The sequence below is a fragment of the Hemitrygon akajei genome, chromosome 18 (genome assembly GCF_048418815.1).
Source record: "Hemitrygon akajei chromosome 18, sHemAka1.3, whole genome shotgun sequence".
Lineage (NCBI taxonomy): Eukaryota > Metazoa > Chordata > Chondrichthyes > Myliobatiformes > Dasyatidae > Hemitrygon > Hemitrygon akajei.
The window spans coordinates 41,994,678-42,019,875 of record NC_133141.1 but is presented as its reverse complement, the minus strand read 5'-3'; the positions used below and the strand labels follow the sequence as shown (position 1 = coordinate 42,019,875).

At 39.9% G+C, this 25,198-nt stretch overlaps 1 protein-coding gene across 3 annotated transcripts in view; it reads left to right on the top strand.

The window, feature by feature from the left end:
* The window catches only part of LOC140741356 (inactive phospholipase C-like protein 2), a 270,205-nt gene that overhangs the window by 167,850 nt on the left and 77,157 nt on the right, over positions 1 to 25,198 (top strand). For all 3 annotated transcript variants that reach the window (XM_073071490.1, XM_073071492.1, XM_073071491.1), the window contains exons 3-4: positions 2,218 to 2,421; positions 18,926 to 19,001. In XM_073071490.1, the coding sequence (XP_072927591.1) occupies positions 2,218 to 2,421; positions 18,926 to 19,001 (280 nt within the window). The remainder of the gene's footprint in view (positions 1 to 2,217; positions 2,422 to 18,925; positions 19,002 to 25,198) is intronic.

Below are 25,198 nucleotides of genomic sequence, written 5' to 3'. Positions count from 1 at the left end.
AATCAGTTCCAAACTCCCAATGGTTAAGTATCAACAGACAATTTTTCCCACCCTCCTACTCCACCTACTGGGACCCTGCTTCCTGCACCCATTCTAACAGACCAAGGCTCACCTCCACTCATCTGGGCCTGATTCCCACATTCCCACCAACACTCCACAGACCTGGTTGCCACACTGCCTTCAAGTGATCTGGTTCACTGGAATAAGACCATACGAGCAGAATTAAGTCATCCGGCCAATTGAGTCTGGTCCGCCATTCAATCATAGCTGATTGATTTTCGCTGTCAAACGCATTCTCCCTGTAACCTTTGATGCCCTTACGTGGGATGGCATGGTGGCATAGTAGTTAGCACAACGCATTGCTGTACCAATGATCAGGATTCAATTCCTGCCGCTGTCTGTAAGGCGTGACCATGTGGGTTTCCTCTGGGTGCCCTGGTTTCCTCCAACAGTGCAAAGATATACTGGTCGGTAGGTTAATTGGTCAGTGTAAATTGTCTCATGATTATGCTAGGGTTAAACTGAGGGATCGTTGGACGGCACAGCTCGAAGGGCTGGAAGGCCTTACTCCTTGTTGTACGTCAATTTAAAAAAAATCAAGAACCTATCAACCTCTGCTTTAAATATACCCAATGACTTGGCCTCCACAGCTGTCTGTGGCAATGAATTCCACAGATTCACCACCCTCTGGCTAAAGAACTTCCTCCTCATCTCTGTTCTAAAGAGCCATCATTATTTACTGAGGCTGCATTCTTTGGTTCCAGGCTCTCCCACTATTGAAAACAACAGCAAATATGAATTAACTGTGTAACGTATATACAAAAAATGAACCAAGTGTTGAGATGTTAATTGTGAATCTTTAGGAGGCAGTATACTGTATTTTTACTGTACCAGGTAATCTTCTTGGTAACCTGAGTTTGGCAACTCATTCATGAGATGCATTATAGAGCCATATAGCACAGGAACTTGTATTTCAGCTCAAATCACTCATATAATGAGAAATGAAACCTGCTCAGTTCGCCACAAGTTGAGGGAGTACATGTCCCAGTGAACCACAGGTGGGCTGATTCTGAAAGAGGGAGCTAAAAAAATCTGCCAAGAATCCTGCAAAGTAATTGTTAGTCAGCAGTTCCTCGCCATTGGATAATATTTAGTTAACAGAAACCGGAAATTCTTTACCCAGATTAAAAGCCAGTAGTCTGGAAAATCTACCAGACCATCATCACCAAAGTCCTGGGCGTGCTTCATTACTGGAGTTTTACTGTAGTAGGTGATCATCTTGTGATAGAGAAGAGGCTGAGAGGGTGATGTGAAAGACTAAGATGTACTCGAGTATGGATTATGATCAGAGATTAAGGGAGCTAGTGCTTTACTCTTTGGAGAGAAGGAGGATGAGAGGAGACATAATAGAGGTATACAAGATATTAAGAGGAATAGATAGAGTGGACAGCCAGTGCCTCTTCCCCAGGGCACCACTGCTCAATACAAGAGGACATGGCTTTAAGGTAAGGGGAGGGAAGTTCAAGGGGGATATTAGAGGAAGGTTTTTTCACTCAGAGAGTGGTTGGTGAGTGGAATGCACTGCCTGAGTCAGTGGTGGAGGCAGATACACTAGTGAAATTTAAGAGACTACTAGACAGGTATATGGAGGAATTTAAGGTGGGGAGGATATATGGGAGGCAGGGTTTGAGGGTCGGCACAACATTGTGGGCCGAAGGGCTGTAATGTGCTGTACTATTCTATGTTCTATGTTCAGTGGGTTGGATAATGCTTGATGCTGCCTACTGCCAACGATGCCACCATCCCCCCTCAACAACATGAGACACGCACCACTGAACCATGCCAATGTCTCCTCAGGGTACTGAATGTGATGGAGCAGCAATAGAAGTCGTAATTTTCAGCTGAATTCACATTCAATACTTTACTATAATATTATGCATACTAAATAAATGTTGGAATTCATAATGGATGACATGGTTAACTTTTATGAGTGTAAATCCCTGAAAGTTTGTAGTAGGTAGAAATTCTGGGGTATTTGTTAAGATCAACTCCTAGAACAAGATTTCATGTCCTCTTGAAAATGACTTTTTGTTCTTTTCCATTATTAATCAATTATAAAAATCCTGATGCAAACAATTCAACCATTTTGTTGCATGAGTTCAGATGCCTATAATTGGTGTTACAGTATATTTTATGGATGTGTTGTGTTTTATACAGAATGCCATGGTCTCTTTTAAAGAGTTGTGTGGTCTGACTCCTGCGGCGAACATGAAGCAATGCATTCTAACTCTGTCGTCATGGTTACTGAACAGTGATAACACGATGTTGGTGACACTGAACCTCAGCGAACAGTATCCGTCCATGGAGGCACAGGGTCCGATTCCAGATCTTCTCAGGAAGGTTCTAGCAGCCTATGATACAGTGAGTCCACTTATGAAATTTTGTTTTGGTCTGAAATGTGTATGAACAACGTTCTTTTAGTCATAAAGGGCATAGGCCCACTGCTTAAATCTCACACTGAATTAGTAAAACTGCTGACAGATCTCCTGGAGAGAAATACCCAATGTCCACTTCTGGTGGCAAGTTGAAGGTATGTTCAAAGTTCGAAGTAAATTTAATTATCAAAGTACCAAGAGTAGATGTTACCATATACTACCTTGAGATTCATTTTCTTCCAGGCTTTTACAGGAAAGTAAAAAAAGTACAATATAATTTTATGAAAAGCTACAGTATACATGAACAGACAGACTGGCAAACAACCAGCATGCAAAAGAAGACAAACTGTGCAATTAAAAATAATACTGAGAACATGAGTTGTAAAGAGTCATTGAAAATGAGTCTGTGGGCCACAGAATCAGTTCATGATGCCAAGATACATCCTAGGATGCGCTGGATTACGTCAGTGATGTAACCTGGGGTCAGCGGGTGTTTCAGGTCTTTCAACATCAGACATTCTTAGCCAGACAACCCAGCCAGGGTTGTGTCCCAGCAGCATTGTTCCATGGGTCACACCTCTTTATCCATGGCCATCTGGAGGCTCGCTCAGCAGCCTCTCTGATGGTCCTGATGGCTCTTTTCTGTGCAGCCCCCGTAATGCCAAGGAGAGAGTTGGTTCTGCACAGCGAGCAGCCAACAAAACCTCTAAACCCCACCTCTACAGGTTCACATCGTGCCCTCCGACCCCTGTCTCTGGCACTGCTCTACCAGCTCCTGGTGTTTGGCTCTCTTACGCTCAAACGCCTCCTCAATCCGGTCTTCCCAAGGATCTGTCGTCTGTCCCATGACCACCTGCTTCGAGGTTTCTGACAGAATGACCATATCAGGCCTCGGATGCTGATCAGAAAAGAAATGAATAAATATATCCACACATGTTCAGGTACCTGGTAGTTGTAGGGTAATAATTGTTCCTGAAGCTGTGGTGTGGGGCTTCTGTACCTTCTACCTGATGGCATGTGGTTGTGGCTAACAAGTCAAGCTCTTCTTTTCATTTCACCAACCTTTAGCTAACTTGGGGCTACACTGTGGTTGACTAAAGACTCAAACTATGTACACATCAAAATAAAAACTAAATTGGCTGCAGTACTTCTTGGATTAGGGTGCAGTTTCCATAGTAACTAAACTATTCAGCATTAATCATATTTGAACTCATAACCTAACCCATTAATGGGGTTGCAGAAAACTTTGCTTTCAGATTGCAAAATGTAATTAAAAGTTATTATCACATAAAGCCAGAATAATTGGCCAGTGAGTCCCATGAGTAATCATTGAAATTCTATTCACACATGTGACCTGACTGGAAACTTCAATGTTGTGAAAAGGAAACTGAAACATTTGTAGATCTCAAGATCATTTGATATAGTTCCATGTGCACTCAGATCTGGCTTCATGGGATATTTTTCAGGAATATATGAAATGCACCCAACCATCAAATTCTTGGGGCAAAAACACTTTGTTTCATATTCACTGAGAGTGAGGCATTTACATTGGAATCAAATATGTTTAACTGAAATAACAGGAAATAGCAATGGCAGAATTGAACTGGGCAGATAGTTCAAAGGAACAGACAGAAGGCAAGGAGCGATAGACGTAAGGAGGTAATTCAGGACACTCTGGAAAATACATCCGAAAGGAAGGAAAGATTTTGAGGGAGGGATGAACCAGCTTTGGCCTACCCAGCAAGTTAAGGACCATAAGACATCAGAGCAGAGTTATCTCATTCAGCCCATTGAGCCTAATCCACCATTCATTCCATCATGGCTTATTTATTAACACTCTCACCCCCATTCTTTTGCCTTATCCCCAATAACCTTTGACCCCCCCCCCAATCAAGAATTTATCAATCTCTGCTTTAAATATACCCAAGTGACTCGGCCTTAAGGGCTTAAGTTGAAAGAGAAAGAACATACAAATGGTAAATGTTGGCAGTAGACACAGAGACTGAGATAAATTAGGAATTCAGCGAAGCCAGACAAAAAAACATAGATGCTGATGAGAAAGAAAACAAACTGAGAGTGTAATCTAGTGAGGAAGATAGAATCAGCCAATGAACATCTCTTTATAAAAAGGAAGAGAGAGCTCAAGTGAGAGTGCACATTTCACTGTTTTTCAGACGCATTTCACCGTATGTGTCAATGTACATAGGACAAATGAAGCTAATCTTTAAAAAAGAGTCAACTAGGGCATGGGGGAATGAGATTGCAGAAATAGTTATGGGACCAAGTAAACGGCATCAGTCTTAACAATAGAAGATACAACAAATGCCCCATTAATACTGGAGGAATTAAGTTATCAGCATCACTAGAGAAATAGTTTTAGGCAAACTAAAGAGTTTAAAAGCTGATAAGCCCCCGGCCCAAATGGCTTGCATCTTAGGATTATAAAAGAAATGGTTACTAAAATAGTTGTAATATTCCAAATATCCTTAGATTCTGGAGAAATGCCAGAGGGTTGAAAATCTGTCAATGTGATATGCAAAAGGAGAGGGAGGCAAGAAGTGGAAAAGCCTGGGCAATTAACTGTTATTGTCACGAAAATGTTGCATGAAGGAAGTAACAGCAGCACATTTTAAAAAATAATGATTAGTCATGCAGAGTCAACCTGGATTAATGAGAGACAAATTGTGTCTGACAAAGGTATTAGAGTCTTTTGAGGAGGTCTTGATCAGAGTGGATAGAGAGCAACCAGCAGGTGCCGTTGTACTTGCAGGAGGTGCCTATGAGGCAACTCATAAGTTGTTAAGTCACAAAATAGGAGCCCATAGTGTTAGAGGCAAAACCTGGCGTGGATAGAGATTGCCAGGCAGAAAGTAACGGATAGGGATAACAGGTTTCAAGTTAGCAACTTGTGACCAGTGGAGGACCATAGGAATTATAACCATATAACAATTATAGCACGGAAACAGGCCATCTCGGCCCTTCTAGTCCGTGCCGAACGCTTACTCTAACCTAGTCCTACCAATCTGCACTCAGCCCGTAACCCTCCATTCCTTTCCTGTCCATATACCTATCCAATTTTTTTTAAATGACAATATCATATCAGTGCTGGGTTTCAACAGATTACAATATACACTCAGTGGCTATTTTGTTAGTTACAGGAGGTACAACTGTTGTAATGTGTGGTTTTTGTGTTAATGTCACCTTCTTATCAGCTTGAAACTATCCGGCCATTCTGTAAAGACCTCCCTCATTAACAAGGTGTTTCTGTCCACAGAACTACCACTCATTGGATATTTTTTGTTTTTTGCACTATTCCCTGTAAACTTTAGAGACTGTTGTGTGTTGAAATCCCAGGAGATCAGCAGTTTCTGAGATATTCAAAGCACCCTGTCTGGCACCAACAATCATTCCACGGTCAAAGTCCCTTTGATCACATTTCTTCCCCATTCTGACGTTTGGTCTGAACAACAACTGTACCTCTTGACCATGTCTGTATGTTTTTCTGCATTGAGTTGCTGCCACATGATTGGCTGATTAGATAATTGCATTAACGAGCAAGTGTACAGGTTTGCCTCATAAAGTGGCCACTGAGTTATACTGCCACTTAGAGGGAGGAAGCAAACCTACTGCAACCAAATCACAAAAATAGATATTAAGGTGAATTGCAAGATGGATACTAGCAGTTTATGAAAAGATATTGGTAGGTTATGTGACTGGCAAATGGGGTATAATGGGGTAAATATGATGTTGTTCATTTTGGAAGGGGGTACTAAAAACAATATTACTGATATGGAGGAAAAACTGCGGAAATGGATTTGGAGTCCGTGAGGAATGAAATACAAAAAGCTAGTGTACAACTGGAGCACGTAATAGGAAATGCTAGTGAAATGTTGCCCCTTATTTCATAGGCGTTGAAGTATGTAAGTAGGAGCCTGACTGCAACTGTATGAGGCACTAGTGGGACAGCAAACAATCCCGAGGCCCCTGTTTACTGAAAGTTATTATTTCATTAGAGATGGTTTGGAGAAGGTTCACTAGAATGATTTGAATAGAGGGTTTGACATCTGAGGGATGGTTAAACAGGTTGTTTAGTGGTGCTTAGACGAATGAGATGTCATCCTTTTGGAACGGATAAGACTCAAAAGTTAAAGGAAAATTTATTACCAAAGTACGTATAAGTGACCATATACGACACTAAGACTCATTTTCTTGCAGGCATGCATAATAGAACAAAGAAATACACAGCAATCAATGAAAAACTGCAGTCTGATAAGCAGCCAATGCCTTTCCTGGAGGAGTCCAAAGTAAGAGGGCATGTACTTTGAAAAAGAAGGTGTTGATTTAAGACTGAGATGAGGAAGAATTGTGAGTCTTTTGACTTTCCTGCCACAGGGAGCTTTGGAGACACAGTCCTTATGTATATTTGATGCTGAAAAGCAATAGGTTTCTAATCAGTAGGAAATCAACAGAGAAGGGAAGGAAACTAGATAAGGAATGTTGGATCAGCCATTATTCTTTTGATGATAAAACAGCTTCCAGGAGCTGAATGGCCTACTCCCATCCCCATTTCCTATGGTCTTAAATGAATCTTAAGAGTTATCTGACTTTTAAGATTCAATAGGATTTATGCATAAATAAATTTAGTAACACGTTAATAAAAGATAGCAGCATAGAAAATTGTGAGGATAAATGATGCTGACTCAGAGCACAGTGTGAAAAGATTTGCTGGTCTGGACCCATCTCAACTCTGGTTGGATACTTATCCAACCGCTTTAGTTGGAGGAACAACTCCAGTGTCAGTGAAATATAAATTCCTTTTGAAGGCAACACATTGATTTAATTAATAGGAAATGCAGAGAATCTTCAGCATTTCTAATCGTTCCTCTGCTGTTTTAGGCCTCCTGGAGTGCTGTAGGAAGTTAGTTTTGCCTGAGCAGAAGAATATTGCAAAATGAGAATTCTTTTGTTCACGTTGCTGTCCCTGTCTTGACCCTCATACATTTAATGCCTCATGTTGGTTGTACTGCTTAGCGAATGAATCCAAACGAAACACACTGAAACCAGAATGTACAATAACTCCACCAAATTATCAGCAAGCATTTTTAAAAAATACATTATTGGAATTAATAAAGGAATTAAATTTGTGTTTTCTATGAAAACATAGTCAAAACAAATCACATTTCTATTAAATTTTCTTGAAATATTTTTCATCAAACTATTTTAGCATATTTTAGTTTATAATGTGTTATGTATAGTTGTATGGCATTTAAAGATAAAGATAAAGATTAGTAATCAAAAGTCATTACAATGTACAGAGATGCAATAGAAATGAAAAGCACATGGATGTCATAGAGTTCAAGGAAGTGGAACCTTTTCTTCTTAAGTTGTTTTTGATCTTTTGAGAATTCTTCGCTGAGTTGAAAATACAATAATCTGAGGCACAAAAGGACTTGGGAGTCCTCGTGCAGGATTCCCTGAAGGTTCATTTGCAGGTTGAGTCAGTGGTGAAGAAGGCAAATACAATGCTAGCATTCATTTCCAGATGACTAGAATATAAAATCAAAGATGTAATGTTGAGGCTTTATAAGGCACTGATGAGGCCTCACTTGGAGTATTGTGAGCAGTGTTAGGCCCCTTATCTGAGAAAGGTTGGGCTGACATTGGAGAGGGTTTAAAGGAGGTTCACAAAAATGATTGCAGGACTGAAAGACCTATCATATGAGGAGTGTTTGATGGCTCTGGGCTTGTACTCATTGGAATTCAGAAAAATGAGTAGGGATGTCATCGAAACCTAGCGAGTGTTGAAAGGCTTCGATAGAGTGGATGTGGAGAGGATGTTTCCTATGTTGGTAAAGTCTATGACCAGAGGACACAGCCTCAGAATCGAGGGATGCCCATTTAGAATGGATATGAGGAGAACTTCTTTAGCCAGAGAGTGGTGAATTATGGAGTTTTTTTTGCCACAGGAGGCTATGGAGGCCAAGTCACTGAGTATATTTAAGGCAGAGGTTGATAGATTCTTGATTGGTCAGAGCATGAACAGATATGGAGAGAAGGCAAGAGATTGGGACTGAGAGGGAAATGAATCAGCCATGATGAAATGGCAGAACAAATCCAATGGGCCAAATGGTCTCATTCTGCTCCTATACTTTATGGTCCTATGGTATTCAGCTTCCACTATCACAATTGCTAGACGTTATTCAAATCTATTAAACATCTAATCTGTATTTGGGTAGCCATATACAGTAGCAATGATCACCTTGGATCATTACCAGAAGCAGAAAGGCACATTTGGCACAGTTGTAATGCTGTTTGTCCTTCGAGGTTCTTTTGGAATTCTTTAGACTGGCAGTTGGAATAGTGGATGAGGATTCACCTGAAGGCTTAACAGATTTGATATTTCAGGGAACGTTTTACCAGCTTCCACAGACAGAGCTTGTTCGGGGCTGATGTAATTAATCAACGGTAGATTAACCAGCTGAAATGTTGTATAGAAGCAAAAAATGATGCCACCCACATGGAAAAATATGACTTCACCAGAAGAGTTTCTTGCAATCACACTTAATCCTAATAAAAACACAATCAGTGGGTTGAACATACAATTAGAAATTGTTTTCACATTTCAGAGAGATTGAAAATAGTTACAGGGAAAATATATTTTGAGGAAGTGAAAGTGCATAACCATCATTCATAGCAGTTATTTATAAATAACGCATTAGTGGGAGATCTCATGAAAAATCAAGACTCCTTTCTTGCTCCTTTCATTAAAGTTCTTTATAATTGCCTTAAGATTGCAGAATTAGTTGATGCCAAGTGAGATAAACAAATATTATGGCCTTTTTATGTAATATTTCCATAATATTTAATTCCAAAAAGGTGCTGGCTGTCCATTTTCTCTATACCTCTTATTATTTTGTACACCTCTATCAAGTCAGCTCTCATCCTCCTTCGCTCCAATGGGAAAATCCCTAGCTCACTCACCATTTGCACATAAAACATACTTTTTAATCCAGGCAGCATCCTGGTAAATCTCCTCTGCATCCTCTCCCAAGCTTCCACGTTCTTCCTATAATGAGGTGTCTAGAATTAAACAGAATACTCCCAGTGTGGTCCAACCAGAGTTTTATAGAGTATTATGAAATTAAGAGTATTATATAAATAAATATTTGAGATAATTTGTATACAAGAACAAAATGAGAAACGACCGCAATATCTGCCAATGATAAAAATCTGAAATAAAACCAGAAACTTGCTCAGCAGGCCATGTAGTATTGAGAAATTGTTAATGCTTCAGGCCATTGTTAATGCCCAGATGCTGTCTGAACTGCTGAATATTCTGTTTAGTTCTATTAAATGACAAATGATTCGAAACTTGGTGGAGATGATTATGTGTGAGATACAAATTGCTGTTGTGTTAATGAATTAAAACAAAGTACACCCTCCAGTGGAGATTGGGTGAACCCCTCAATTAACCCCTTAGTTAAGCGTATAAAATATTAACCATATTTCCTGGTATCCACTAACTTGGACTGTGCTCTCAGTCCAAATAAAGGGTGTTTACCCAAAACTTCAACTGTCCAGTTCCTCAGCAGATGCCGCCTGGCCCGCTCAAGTTTGTCCAGCACTTTGTGTGTTGTGTGTGGTATTTGCACAGGATATTACACGTTGGTGATGGTCTCAGATATGAAGGATACAGCATAGGTGAGGTGTTAAAGGATCAATCTCGTGCATGAGTGAATATCTTAGTGAAGGGGATGGAAGTGGATATTGAAAGGAAAATAAGGATAAGAGAGATACAATGACGGTAAAGGCGACATTATTCAGATATTGTAGGGCCTTTCAGCTTTTTCAGCCCTTTAGCAGAGATGCATCTGCTCGCCGTGTCCAAACCAGAACAGATGCTCAATGCACGTTTGACCCAGAGGAGATCACCTCATGAGTCATTTCCTTTGAGTTATTTTCATTCCCTTTATAAAGCAAACAATCAGCTGCCAATTGTGTGCTTGGTATTTTTAACATGTTATATTTTGGAATGCTAGTTCCGCATGCTGCTGGAAGAATCCAAGCCTATTAAAGAGCTACATCCTGCAAATTGTTTGAAAATATTCAGCACGCTGGCTTTTTCTTCTCTTGAGCTGGATCTTATACCAATTCAGGCTAGGCGTCGTTGATATTAGCAGATTAATCTAAGTTCAAAGTAAATTTATTATCGAAGTATGTATGCAATATACAACCTTGAGAATAATTCTCTTGCAGTAAAATAAGGAAATGCAATAGAATCCATACATAACAAAGGTAGAGTCCCTGAGAGTGAGTGGGCCAAGTGAAGCCATCCACACCAGGCGGGATCCCGGTGGTTGTCAGGCAACACCAGCTCCTAAGACCCAAGACTCCTGCACCTCTTGCCTGATGGTAGTAGTGAGGAGAGAGGGAGATCGATCAAACTCAGGCAGATGGAAAGGGCTCAGGTGGGGGGGATCTTAGCTAGCACGGACTGTGGGGCTGAACACTGGTTCATTTTCCACTCTTGGCCCTCAACTCTTTAATCTGGCTTGAAGTCCACCCAGGCGCTTTCTCTCCCAGCGATGGCCGACCTTTGTCCGCTTCAGTGGTCTTAACCATCTAGAAACTTTCCCAGAACGTTAACACTTTCAAGCATACAAGTAGGCCCCAACGCTGGGTAACTTTGAGTTCATCAAGAAGCCCCCAGAGGCTCAGTAATTTTTATAAATCAATGGAGACTTCAAATAAATAAAGAGGATTCCAAAATGTGACTACATAATGCTAACGCATTTAAGCAACTAAGGTGCTGTGGTATTCTGACAAAGGTTGAAAGCGGAGTGGTTACTGAGATATTTAGTTAATCAGAATAGATAGTTTCATTAGGGTTCACTAAGTTTCTACATGAGAAGGGAACAGTATCATAAGAAATTCAATCATGCAGATACAAAGGTGTCAGAAAAAAATCAAATGATCCATCAAAAGTCATACTCTCAAGTTTGTTCATCTTACTGTGAGGAAGTACTGCTTACTTAGGGGAAGCAGGCCTGATAGCCTAACTGGTCCATGCTGACCAAGATGCCCATCTAACTTAATCCCATTTTCCTGAGTTTAGCCCATATCCATCTAAACCTTTCCTATCCAAGTATCTGTCCAACTCTCTTCTAAAAGTTGTTATTGTATGTACCTCAACCACTTCCTCTGGCAGCACATTCCATATGTGTCAAACCCTCTTTCTGTCAAGTTCTAATTAAATCTCTCCCCTTTCACCATAAACCTATGCCCTCTAGTTCCTCCCTATAGATGCTGCCTAGCCTGCTGTGTTCTACCAGCATTTTGTGTGTGTTGTTGTTTGAATTTCCAGCATCTGCAGATTTCCTCGTGTTTGCCCTCTAGTTTTTGATTCCTCAACCCTGAGTGTTCACCCTATCTACACCCCTCATTTTTATACACTCATGGGATTAGGTGGTATGTTGAGTAGGAAGGAGGACATTAAGATACTTTGTGGAGACTTCAAGACAAGCTGACTGAGTGGGCAAGAATATGGTGCAATGCAGATTATTTACTAAACAGTGAGAGATTTGTTGGTTGTGTTGATGATCACAAGAATATGGGTGTATACAGGTCCTGAAAGTCAACATGAGGTATAGCAAGTGATAAGGAAAGCAAATGGAAAGTTGGCCTTTATTCTGAGAAGATCTGAATAAAGGAGGCAAGGTACTTTAATATATTCATGTCAGGCCTTGATGGGACCACATTTAGAATATTGGTCACCTTAAACAAAAATGACATACTTGTGATAGAAAGAATGAGACTGGATCCAGAAAGTATTGATAGATGAGGAGAGATTGAGTAGGATCAGTCTGCATTCTCTAGTTCAGAATAAACAAGAGAATATCTCATTGAAACTTACAAAATTCGTATAAGGCTTCGCAAGCTGGATGTAGGGAAAATGTTCTCCTGGTTGAGGAGCCTTAGGCCAGGCATGCAGTTATAAGTTATAAGTCATTTATGACTGAGATGGGGAGAAACTACTTCACTTCGAGTCCTTGGAGTTGTTTACCCTGGAGGCAGTGAAGACTCAATCATTGTGTTCGTAGACAAACAGAGCACAATAAATATTAAGGGAATCAATAGATTCGGGATAATGGAGGAAAATGGCGTTGAAGTAAAAGATCATCCATATCCATAATCAAGGGCAAGCAGGCTTAAAGGGCCAAATGGGTGCACCTAATCCTATTTATTTTGTTGTTGTGTTCTTAAAGGGGCTGTAAACCCACACAGGTCAAAAGTAAGTGTGATGTGCACCTCATCAATAATCATCCCTTCTGAACATTTCCCTTCCTGCATCATTTCCTCTGCGTACAGCACTGTTAAACAAGAAACTGCTCATCTAGTGGCCTTCAAAACAAGAAAAAAAATAAAGAATAATACACAGAAGATGCTGGAGGAACTCAGCAGGTCATCTAGAATCTATGGAAAGGAATAGCGAGTCAACGTTTTGGGCTGAGACCCTTCAAGAGGACTTGAAAAAGGGGAATGAAGCCAAAATAAGAAGGCAAGGGAGGGGAAAGAGTACAAGCTGAAAGATGATAGGTGAAGTCAGGTGAGCCAGAAGGGAGGTGAAGGGGAAGGTAGGTAGGTGGATGGGAGAGTAGGAGGATGAAGTGAGAAGCTGCGAGGTGATAGGTGGAAAAGATAAAGGGCTGAAGAAGATGGAATCTGATAGGAGAGCAGAGTGGACCATGAGAGAAAGGGAAGGAGGAGGAGCACCAGAGGAAGGTGATAGGCAGGTGAGGAGAAGAGAGGGGGTAAGAGGAGAGCCAGAGTGGGGAATGGAAAAAGAGAGAAGAAGAAGGGGGAGAAATTACCAGAAGTTAAAGAAATTGATATTCATGCCATCAGGTTGGAAACAACCCGGACAAAATATATAAGAAAAAAAAGTTTTTTAACTTCTCCAGTAATTCAATATTTTCTTCACTTCTTATTGTTTTAACCTACACCCTAAGCATCGATTAGGGATTGTGCTGGAAACCTGAATTGTCAGAGTTGACTGTTGCTTGTAACATTGGCAAATGGTGTTTATTGTGATGGCTTTAGAAATAAAACAGTATGAGGACTCCAGTTTGTCATACTAGCATACAGACAGCTCAAGGGAACTACACCTTAGTTGTCCTGTCATTTCACGGATTAAATTTTATCAAAGGGATTGCACATTGAAATTAGGAAAGGGTAGGTTGTGGCCCTCAGGACCCTACATTGAATTCAGCAATGTCAGATAATTGGCCTTTCCAGTTTGTCTCATGTACTGGCCAGGTCTGCTGTGAGGATATTCACCTGCAAGTCAATAAAGTTGTTCTCCAATCAAGGGCATGGCTAGTCCTCAGAATATTATCAGCAGCTGCAGTGTTCTACAATGCCTATGTCCAGTAGGGTTTCTCTTTCTTTTCTCACTTCCTATTCACCTTCCTTTTCTTCTGTCTCCTCAAGACTGATTGTCGCTCATTAAGAAGGCATTGCTTTCTTAGATTGCACTAAGAGCATCTTTGTCTTCTGAAATTTCTTGCTCTCCGCTCAATGTTCTCTCTCAGTGCCACTTTTTTGAATTGAAAAGACACTTGTTATTCACCTATCCCAGTTCCAACATTTCTAACACTGTTTTATTCCAGTTTTCTTTAAGTGAAATTTCTTGATTTCTCTCCTTACTGTCCTAGCTGGAATTTTTTAGGGACACCTTGGGCCATAGGGACTGTTTCTGTAATATACTGTTCTAAGGAGACGCAAGAGACTGCAAAATGCTGGAATCTGAAACAACAAACAACCTGCTGGAGGACCTCAGTGGGTCAAACATCATCTGTGGGGGAAAAGAATGGTGGGAATGACTATTTTGCATGCCTTGGACTATTAAATTTAATTATGTTTTGGGAGCTCGTTCATATGTGGAGATGTCTACGAATGAAGCGTTCATAGCTCAGAGACAGCCTGAATGCCTAAATGTGGTTTGAAGAGACAATACCTTTCATTGTTACACCCAAGCTGTGTCAGAAAGCTCTCAGACTGCCCCAGGCTAACAAGAACTTGCATTTACATTGCAGCTTTCAACTGAGAAAAATTGAACAGAGTAATGGAAAGATAAAAACAAAATTTGTGAATTGTATTCTTGAAAGCTGGATTTCATCTTGGGTGAACTGGAGTGGTATTAGATTTATTGTAGAATTAGGCACTTATTTAGGGAACTGGGGAGGTGGTCAGTTCTTCCTCTGCCACCACTCCACAGGATAAAAAACTGCCCTTTTCACATAGCAGGGTTTCCTGCCTTCTTTGAATCTTACTGAGAACTTTTTCCTGAAAAGAAATTACGGCCATATGTTTTGTCCAACTTTTTTTTTAAGTGTTTCCTTTTCCATTCAAATCTCTTTCTGGAATTGCAGTGAAATTCAAGCTAATCCATGTGCTGTTTTCAGTCCCTCGTCATCTATGTCAAGAAGTTTTATTGAAGGGAATAATCCCACTATGAATATTTATTTACTAAAGTCATCTGAGGCTGAAAATGTGATACAGCTTTTGATGATTCATTGCATTCTGTCCTCCCTATTACACAGCTGAAAAGGAATCCAGGCACAGATATACTCTGGTTAAATTGCAGAGGTTTTTCCAAATTAAAAACATGAGTGTTATTATTAAATGTGCCAAAATAATTCATGTATTAAGCAATCTGAAATTATTACTTTGTTTATTTTTGAGTATTATCTTGCTACCAAAGATACATTCTTTTGTTTGCAATGCAAATGTTATTCTGCAAGAAACATTTAGAACTGGGTAGAACTTATTCTAACCCATCTCATAAAATAACAATTAGAGCAGCATCAACTCCTCCAGCCTCCGACCACTCCCATAAAATAATCTTTAATTTTACTTTGATAATTCTTTGTTTGAATATTCCCTAAACATAGAACAGTAACAAACTTTTAACCACTTTTCTATGAAGTAAGTCAAGATGTTTTACAGGATTGCAATCAATTGGATTACCGTTTGTAAGGCACTCCTATGAGCACAACAATAAATACTCTTCAAGATAATTTCATTATTACAAATAATTTTGAGACATCTTTAAAGGGAGGTGCAGAGTGCTAAAGAAGTGAATATTGTAGAGATACCATATAAGCTGTTGTCATGTTGCTTCACCTGTGACCTGTGACAGACACCCAAAGTCTTCACCCCAACATTTTAGGCACGCAGAACCAGCAGACACAAGCCTGTTCCTATTTGCACAGCTATATGATTCATAGATTTTCATTTAATAGATATACTCAGTAATCAATTAAGCCTGATTTATTAATGATCTTAGTTACTTTGATCAAATATGCAACTAATTAGAAAGTGCTTTAGAGCTCAGTGGGAAAATTGACATTCAGTCTTTATGGCATTCATGCAATTGTCAAAGCTTTAGGAATAGAGTGGTAATGAGCTGTGCTGATTCACCTTTTATATTAACTAATTAATTTTAATTGCAAAAATTTTCCTCAAATCTTGAGGAGTAATAATTTTTTGAATTATTTATTTTTGAATCCAGATTTAACTCCACTTTTGCAACAGAGAATAAAAAAAACTATTCAAATAAATATGATTTTTGCAAGCAATGCCTAGGTTTTTAAAGTCACAAACTAACTTCCTCTGCTTAGAGTTAGTGGGAATTTGCTCTGAGGAGCATCAATAGCATCTAACAGAGATTACTTATTGCTTAAAGTAACAGTTCTCAACAGCCTGCTGTGCACTCTGTAAATATAATTAATAAAGCATTTTTTGCAACATAAAACCTCCAGCTGGTCATAGCTGGTTCACTATAAACCAGGACCATGCAGATCCTGATATATGTTTATCCCACATAAATATCACCACCGTGGACCTACTGTACCCTATCGTGTGACAGCAGTTTGCAACATTACTTTCTTTACCGTCGGATTTTATAACACTGGGAATTTGATGTAGGAGGTTTTGCTGCAGTGCATTTAAAATATAGAAATGTTCTGTTTGTATACATTTCTTTCAGTTTTTATGTACATTCATTTATAGCTATAAAAGTGTGGCCTTTCTTGTGATGTAGGAAATATGGAGGCAGGTTGTGCAGGAACAACAATGCAATAATGAGCTGGTAATTTATTTTAATAGAGCTGATCTAAAAAGGAATATTAGCTTTATTGCCTGGAGTTAGAGTTCAGAAAAATAGTATAGTCATAAATGAGGTGCAACTATGCTTGAAGTACTGTGTACAGCAGTGATAACAGTTCATTTCCAGAGGAGCTCATGGACAATCATTAAGATTTAGTGTGTGGTTAAAAGAATACTTAGTACTGCTATAAATATTGTATACAGCATTCTAATGAGTACTGTGTACTTATTCAAGGATGTTCTTGCACCTGAAGCAGTCCATTTCCATGGTTGGCAAAGTGGTCCCATCAATTTTCTGAAGTGGGTCTTAAACCTACAACTATCAGCTTCAGGGAGGTTTCCTAGATTTAAGGCGGAGATGCTCATAAGTCAAAATGATTAGAAAGCTAAAACTTCTGGCACCTGGCTGTTTATCAAAGAAGGCTATTCTTTCAGCAGAGCAAGGTCCTTTGCGTATCAAGCTTACAAGAATGGGACAGCTGTGAGGAAACATTTGCCATGTTGGGGTTATTTTCCTCAGGCCAGCAGGGTTTACGAGAGAATTATTGCAATATGTAAAATAATGAATTCATACAGGAATCAGCACCTGGGGATGTGTGGGGGGAGGGGGGAGATGAAGGTGGGAGAACATGAATGTATTTAAGGTAATTTGTGAAAGACTGGAGGAGTTGAGAAAGTGTGTTACACTAAAGTCAGGAACTGCCTGAAAGACTTAAAATTTTAAACAGATAAAACTTAAAAATTCAACATTTAAAAAGTAGTTGAATCAGCGAATAACACATGGGCTCGAATGGGGATTGGTCTCAAAAGCTCTTTTTCAGTTTGATAATGGCATTCTGTGCTATAAACATTTCTATGACTCCATGATTCTATGCCTAAATTGTTGAACTTGTAACTTAGAGGTTGGGCAAACAGTCTGAGGTGATTTAATATCCCACACCAGCAGTTTACAAAATGATATCTCACACCATTTATTTTGTTTATATTACTATAACAGGAGAAAACTGCCAAAGGCATTTTGCCATTAACACTGTAATATAATGGGATATTTTTACTTTCGAATAAATGAGTTGAGATGTAACAGTCTATCTCTCTCTGTCAGAATGAACAGTAAAGAATGTTTATCCTAAAACCATAAAATAAATTAATGATTTTGAAATCTTTTAGTGCAATGGACAGGATATAATACTGAGTTCTAATGCAAAAAATACAATCAGTAATTTCTTTAAACTGAATTGCAGCTTGGAGTATAATATCAAAATTGTTAAATCTATCAGCTAGAAGATGTCAAATGCTGATATTTCTAATATACAACCTACCCTGACATTTCAAATTCAGAACATTTACTGCAATTTGTTTTCTTTCAATGCCCCTACGAGATGCATTGGTAAATGTTTGACTAATGTAGGATATGGTAATACCAAACTTGCTAAATCTTCTCCTCTGGGTAAGGAAACAGTCACAAATTAATGATGTCATTGGAGTTGTCACCCAGAGACCAATAATACAAATTTCAAAACCCCACCAGAACTGCTGCAAAATTTGAATTAAATTAAATAAATCTATAATTAAAAACCTGGTATCATGAAACTTCCAGATGTATTGAAACAAATCATCGTCTGTGCTTCCCTTGGGAAGGGAAATTTGGCATTCTAACCTTATCTTCACTACCTTTGATTTTGACCCAAAGCAATCCAGTTGTGTTAACTGCCCTCTGAAGTTCAAAGGTTCAAAGGTTCATTTTATTGTCAAAGTATCCATGTACAATACATCTCTGATATTTGTCTTCCCCAGATAGCCATAAAGTACAGAAAGACCATGAAGTTGATGAAAGAAAATACATCAACTCCACCGCCCCCGGCACAAAAAAGAAAAGAACCTAAACTCACTGACCCCAAAATCCCACCCCCACCCCGATGAGGAAAAAAGCAGCGACAATATTCACTATTGTCACTGAAGTGGTCTAACATGGACAATTAGGGCCATCGAGGGTGATTATGGCTGCCTAATAACTATTGAGTTTGTCAGGGGTATTTAGACTTCAAACCATGGTATGAAATGGGCCTGTGGAATTTCACCAGCACCATTGACATAAGAAGAGATAACCTGGGGGGGATCTGATCACTCTGAAATGGTTCCTGCTGGAAATGTATATATGGCTATAAGCAAACACAGCTGAGGAACGTTGTACCCCCAAATTAAATAATCTTTTTTACATTTACAGTTGCATAATGGACAACAAACAATGCACTGAAGAGGGAAATGGATTTAAATATGCAAGGAATTTTTGATTTTCTTTTCATTATGTTACTGTTTTCCAGACGATTCAGACAAGCAAGATGCTAATTGAATCTGCTGATGCGGTCTACGTGAAAATAATGCAGGCTCAGAAGGCTGGTGAGTGTCACCATCTCTATTACAGGAACAGACTGCATGCTGAGTTTCCAGACAGCTTGGCAACAGGGAGGAAGAGAGCTGGCAAACACTGAGTACAAAGGAATAGTTCGTGTTGATTATAAATACTTGGTCTGCGGTGGCTGCTTATGGAGGCCATGAAATTCCGCCCGAGAATAAGATTGTGTGCTGCTGTGTGGTTATAAATTAGCCTATTAAGGCATGGGGGAAAATATAACCATAAAGAACAAATAAATAGAATAGAAATTTTCACATAATGCAAGTGCGGGCCTGGATTCCCCTTGTATGTCAAGTGTACAAGCTCTATTGGTCAAATTAGTATCCAAATGTTCTACGAATTTGGAATAAGAGAATATTTTGGCACTATGTTTCACAGTAATGGCTACAATTTTCATGCATTGTTCAATTTACAAATTAATCCTTGGTACAGAACTATTGTTTTCATAATCCGATATATGAATGAGCAAAGCAAGGCAGTGGATGTTGTCTGCATAGACTTTAGCAAGGCATTTGTCAAGGTCCTGCATGGGAGGCTGGTCAAGAAGGTTAAGTCGCTTGGAATAGACATTGGCTGTGTGGGAGAAGCCGGAGAGTGGTCGTAGATGATTGTCTCTCCCTGACTGGAGGCTTGTGACTTGTGGTGTGCGCAGAGATCGGTGCTGGGTCCATTGTTGCTTGTCATCTATATCAATGATTGATCTGGGTGATAATATGGTTAACTGGATCAGCAAATTTTCCAATGACTCCAAGATTGGACAGCAAGGAAGACTATCAAAGCTTGCAGCGAGATCCGGACCAGTTGAAAAATGGCAGTTGGAATTTACTGCACACAAGTGCAAGGTGTTTCACTTTGGTAGGACCAACCAGGGTAGGTCTTACACAGTGAGCGGTAGGGCACTGAGGAGTGCAGTAGAACAGAGGGATCTGGGAATACAGGTACATAATTCAATGAAAGTGGCATCACAGGTAGATAGAGCTGCAAAGAAAGCTTTTGGCATATTGGCTTTCATAAATTAAACTACTGAGTACAGGAGATGGGATGTTATATTGCAGTTATATAAGATGCTGGTGAGACCTAATTTGGAGTATTGTGAGCAGTTTTGGTCACTTACTTATAGGAAAGATGTAAATAAGGTTGAAAGAGTACAGAGAGAATTTACAAGGATGTTGCTGGGACTGGAGGGCCTGAGTGAATAGGTTAGGACATATATTCCTTGGAATGTAGAAGATTGAGGGGAGATTTCATAAAGGGTATAGAAAGAATAAATGCAAGCAGGATTCTTCCACTGAGGTTGGGTGGGACTACAACTACAAGTCATGGGTTAAGAGTGAAAGGTGAAAAGTTTAAGGGGAAACTTCTTCACTCAGAGGGTCATGAGAGTGTGGAAATAGCTTCGAGTGCAAGTGTGCGTGTGAGCTCGATTTTAACGTTTAAGAGAAGTTTGGATAGGTACATGGTGGTAGGGGTATGGAGGGCTATGGTCCCGGTGCAGGTCGATGGGGGTGGGTAGTTTAAATAGTTCAGCATGGACTAGATGGGTTGAAGGGCTTGTTTCTGTGCTGTACTTTTCTATGACTCTAAGATTAATATGCCATTTCATTATGCATTTACACAATGCTTCTTATGATTAATCACGGAATGTCAATGAAGCTTTGGCCAATGGTGTGAAAGGGCTCAAGCAGTATCTGTGGACCATCAAAACAACTTAACATGTTTTCTGTGTGCTAAACAAAGGAGTCCAGTTAATTTCTGTCCTTCGTATGACTGACAAACTCAGCTCTTTATTTTTATGTGATGCATCAATGATATAATTAATTTAGTTCATCAGACTATGAGTAATTCAAAAAGCTTATAGTTCTGTGGTCTCCTCTAGCATTAGATCTAAGGTGCATTAGGAGTTTGAGGAGATTTGGTACGCCACCAAAGACTCTAGCAAATTTCTACAGATATACCGTGGAGAGCATTCTGACTGGTTGCATCACCACCTGGTATGGAAGGAGCCTCTGCACAGGATCGGAAAAAGCTGCAGAGGGCTGCAAACTCAGCCAGCTCTGTCTTGGGCACTAGCCTCCCCACCATAGAAGACACTTTCAAAAGGTGATTCCTCAGAAAGGCGCCATCCATCATTAAGGAGCCCCATCATCCAGGACGTGTTCTCTGCTTATTACTACCATCAGAGAAAAAGTACAGGAGCCTGAAGTGACACACTGAATGTTTTTGAACCAGTCCTTCCCCTCTGCCTTCAAAATTTTGAACAAACAATGAATCCATGAACTCTACCTCACTATTTTTGCTCTCTTTGCACTAGGTATTTAATTTAACTTTTATCTATATATATATAGATATATATTTCATGACATATGTCAGTGATATTAAACCCGAAGAAGATTTAGTTTGAGACAAGTCAACAGTTTTACTATAGCTTACAGTCAGTTTGGATAGTACCTGACAGCTGCATTTTGGATTGAGAAATAACGGTAGGATACTTGCTCATAATAAACCTTAATGTTTAATGAGAGCCTCATTCTATATTATGTCAAAGTGACAGAGCGCTGAAGGGTTTACAGATATTCAGGATAAAGTCTTAACACATTTGTACCTCGATCATGTCATGCGGTTGGAATCTGAACTGATGGCTGTAAATAAAATGGTCGCTATAAAGCCAATGAGGATCTCTTGAGAAGTTCCTTACACGGAGTGTAATAGTGTGTGGTATTCACAACCACAGGCAGTGGTTGGCATATTTGAAAGGAAATTAGCTAAGTAGGTAAAGGATGAACAGATGATATGCTGATGAGATTAAATAAAGAAGTGGGAGGAGTTCATAAACACCAGCATGAGCTGGTAGTGTAAAATGTATGTTTCTCTTCTTCAAAACCAACATACTTTTTGTAGTTTTTTCTTGTAAAGTACAAAATTTAAGTTATGAAAATCCACTAAAAAAAGATGTTTTCAACTTGTTCATCATCCCAGCATTAACTCTCTAAATTGGTCCCCTTTTAATTAGTGCCAAGATGCTTATGTCTACCTATCTCTGAGATACACCCTGCCTCTAGAAACCCTGTGGGATAGCTCTAGGTTTGTCCTCTTGATGACTGCCAAACTTAATCACCCAGGCATTACCAGTTGTTCTCACTACTTGGCATTCCTTCCCGATACCTCACCATCTCTCTCTCTCCCACCCCACTTTAAAGAATTCCTTTAAACCTGTCATTTTGCCAAGTTTAAACAGCTGTCCTTATGTCCTGAAGTTTCCTGAAGTTAACTTAGAGTATTGAGTTCAGTTCCTGGTCCCCCCATTATGAAAGGATGTGGAAGCATTAGAGAGGGTACAGAGGATATTTACCAGAATGCTGCCTGGGTTAGAGATCGGTCTTACGTGGAAAGGTTGAGCAAACTAGGGTTTTTTTCTCTTTGGGGCAACAGAAGATGAGATGTGACTTGATGAAGGTGTATAAGGTGGTAGTAGAGGCAGACACATTAGGAACATTTAAGAGACTCTTAGATAGACACATTGATGAAAGAAAAAGTGGAGGACGCTGTGGCTGGGAAGGGTTAGAATGATCTTGAAGCAGGTTAGAAGATTAGCATAACATCATGGGCCAAAGGGCCTGTACTGTGCTGTACCGTTCTATATTTTATGTTCCATGGCCAGGGTTAGTTTTTGTTTGATGGTTCTGAGAGATGGCACCGGATATTTTGCCATGCTACAGGTGCTATGGAAGTAATATTAATGTCTGCTGGAGTTATTTTAAATATTGTATTTATCTGGAACTTTCTCAAGGGCCTGAATCCTGCTTGTACTTTACTCTCAACAGCTGGGTGGGACCTACTCAGAACTCGGCTCATTCCTGCCCTTGTACATTGACATGTAGAGGCCAGAGATTCAATGGAAATCAAAGGTTGGTTTACCTGACCTCTCATTCTACTTCTAGTCTCAATCCCAACTTTGTACGCGGAGATCAGATGTCTAGAACTGAGGGCAGGATGCACATTGCATCTGGCCCCTTAGCCATGTACTAGAAATAGCTGACATAAGATGCATGAGCCCATTGATTTAAATGGGACCACCAATCATGATTGAAATGTTGGATGGTTTGTATATTTTACTTCATTTTCTTATTTTTTAGGTACATTAATGTAGGTAGTAGAATTTGTGGTTTGGGGAATTTCATGGGTATGCGGACAGGATGAATTGAGATTAATGCAGGATTAAAGTTAATGGGTGCTTGATAGTTGGTGGGGACTGAATGGGCCAGAGTAGAGTGTTTCCATGTTGCATGTTCTATAGTCTCAGGATGTGAAGACTGCTCTTCTTTGTAGGAGAAGAGTGGCAGTGAGGTCTTCAGGTTACTCAGTCCCACGGCACTGTGAGAGGAAAATTACAGGGGCGTAGTGAACAGTAAGCTGGATCAAGCACAGTTCAGCCAACATGAGGTGGTGTGAGGCAGATTAGAATCCTGAAAATGAAAGTCTCAGTTGGATCCAGAGTTGATGAAAATGGCAGTCCATTTAGGGGTCTGACAAGTAGAAATTTCCCTTTGGTTGGTAACACTAAATTTCAGCAGCCATAAGGCTATCAGACATAGAAGCAGAATTAGGCCACTCAGTCTATTGGGCCTTCTCCACCATTCCATCATTGCTGATTTGGTTTTCCTCTTAACCCCTTTCTCCTGCATTCTCCCATTAGCATTCTCCTAATATTTGGCTTCTGTTAAAGGATAAATTACAATGGGCACCCTGTCCTTTTTTTGCCGCTGGCAACCAAATGAAAATGTCAGTTCCCAGGTGTCATACAAGAGGTGAAAAATACACAAGACAAAGATAGATGTTAATAGATCAATAAACAACATTTACCCCAGTGTGTTTACTTGGAACTATTACTGACTGACCACTACTGACACAGCAGCTAATTTCAAGATTCTGTCACAGAATTGGGGATTAATCCAGTTTCCTGCTTTGTTCTTTTAAATATAATACACCAGCATAAAGAGAGTGTGTGTGTGTGTGTGTGTGTGTGTGTGTGTGTGTGTGTGTGTGTGTGTGTGTGTGTGTGTGTGTGTGTGTGTGTGTGTGTGTGTGTGTGTGTGTGTGTGTGTGTGTGTGTGTGTGTGTGTGTGTGAGAGAGAAGCCTGTAAGCAGCATCAGTTGTAAATTTTGCTCAAGTCTTTAAATGACAAAAGCAGTCCTAGGAGGGCTGTCCTGGATACGTGTGGCGAATCTGGTGGTTCATCTGTAGCACTGACTGTCCATTTATCAGAGTTCATCCTGTCACCAAGGCCAGTGCCAATCCAATCCAGGCAATGAGAGTTGGATTTCACTTGTTTACAAGTGAGGCAAGTAGCCTGGCATGTTTGCCAAGGTGTGAAATATTGGTCAGAGACAGCCTAGGAATAGACCATGAGTAGAAAATACTACTACCGTGACATAATCTGGAGCAAATGACTACCACAACACTCTGATTTCATGTTGCTGCTGGAGCAGAACATCATGGTGTCAGTGTGGGGGAATTCTCTGAACAGCTGCTTCTATCAAGCATCTAGAATGCACAGAGAAGTACAAGGCATGCAATAGTTCTTTTCATCACATTTCAATTCAGTTGATTAGATATTACATTGCTGATTCAATTCTTTTCTTGTTGAATTGTTATTTAGATCTTCTTGTTCTTTCACAAGTAAAAATTCTATATAGGAACAGAACTTGCCCTAACTCTGCTCTGCCATTTGATCATGGCTGATTTATTTTCCCTCTCAATGCCATTTTCCTGCCTTCTCTCTTTAAAATTTGATGCTCTGATTAATCAAGAACCTGTCAACCTCTGCTTTAAGTATGCCTAATGACTTCATCTCCACAGCTGTCTGTGGCAATGAATTCCACAGATTCACCACCCTCTGGCTAAAGAAATTCCTCTTCATCTCTGTTCCAGGTGGACATCCCACTATTCTGAGGCTCTACCTTCTGGTCCTAGACTCTCCCACTGTTGGAAACTTTATCTCCACGCCCTCTCTATCTAAGCCTTTCAATATTTGGTAGGTTTCAATGAGATTCCTTCTCAGTCTTCCGAACTCCAGAGAATGCAGGCACAGAGCAATCAAATGCTCCTCATACATTAACACTTTTATTCCCAGTGTCGTTCTTGTAAACCTCATTTGGATCATCTTCAACACTCACATATCCT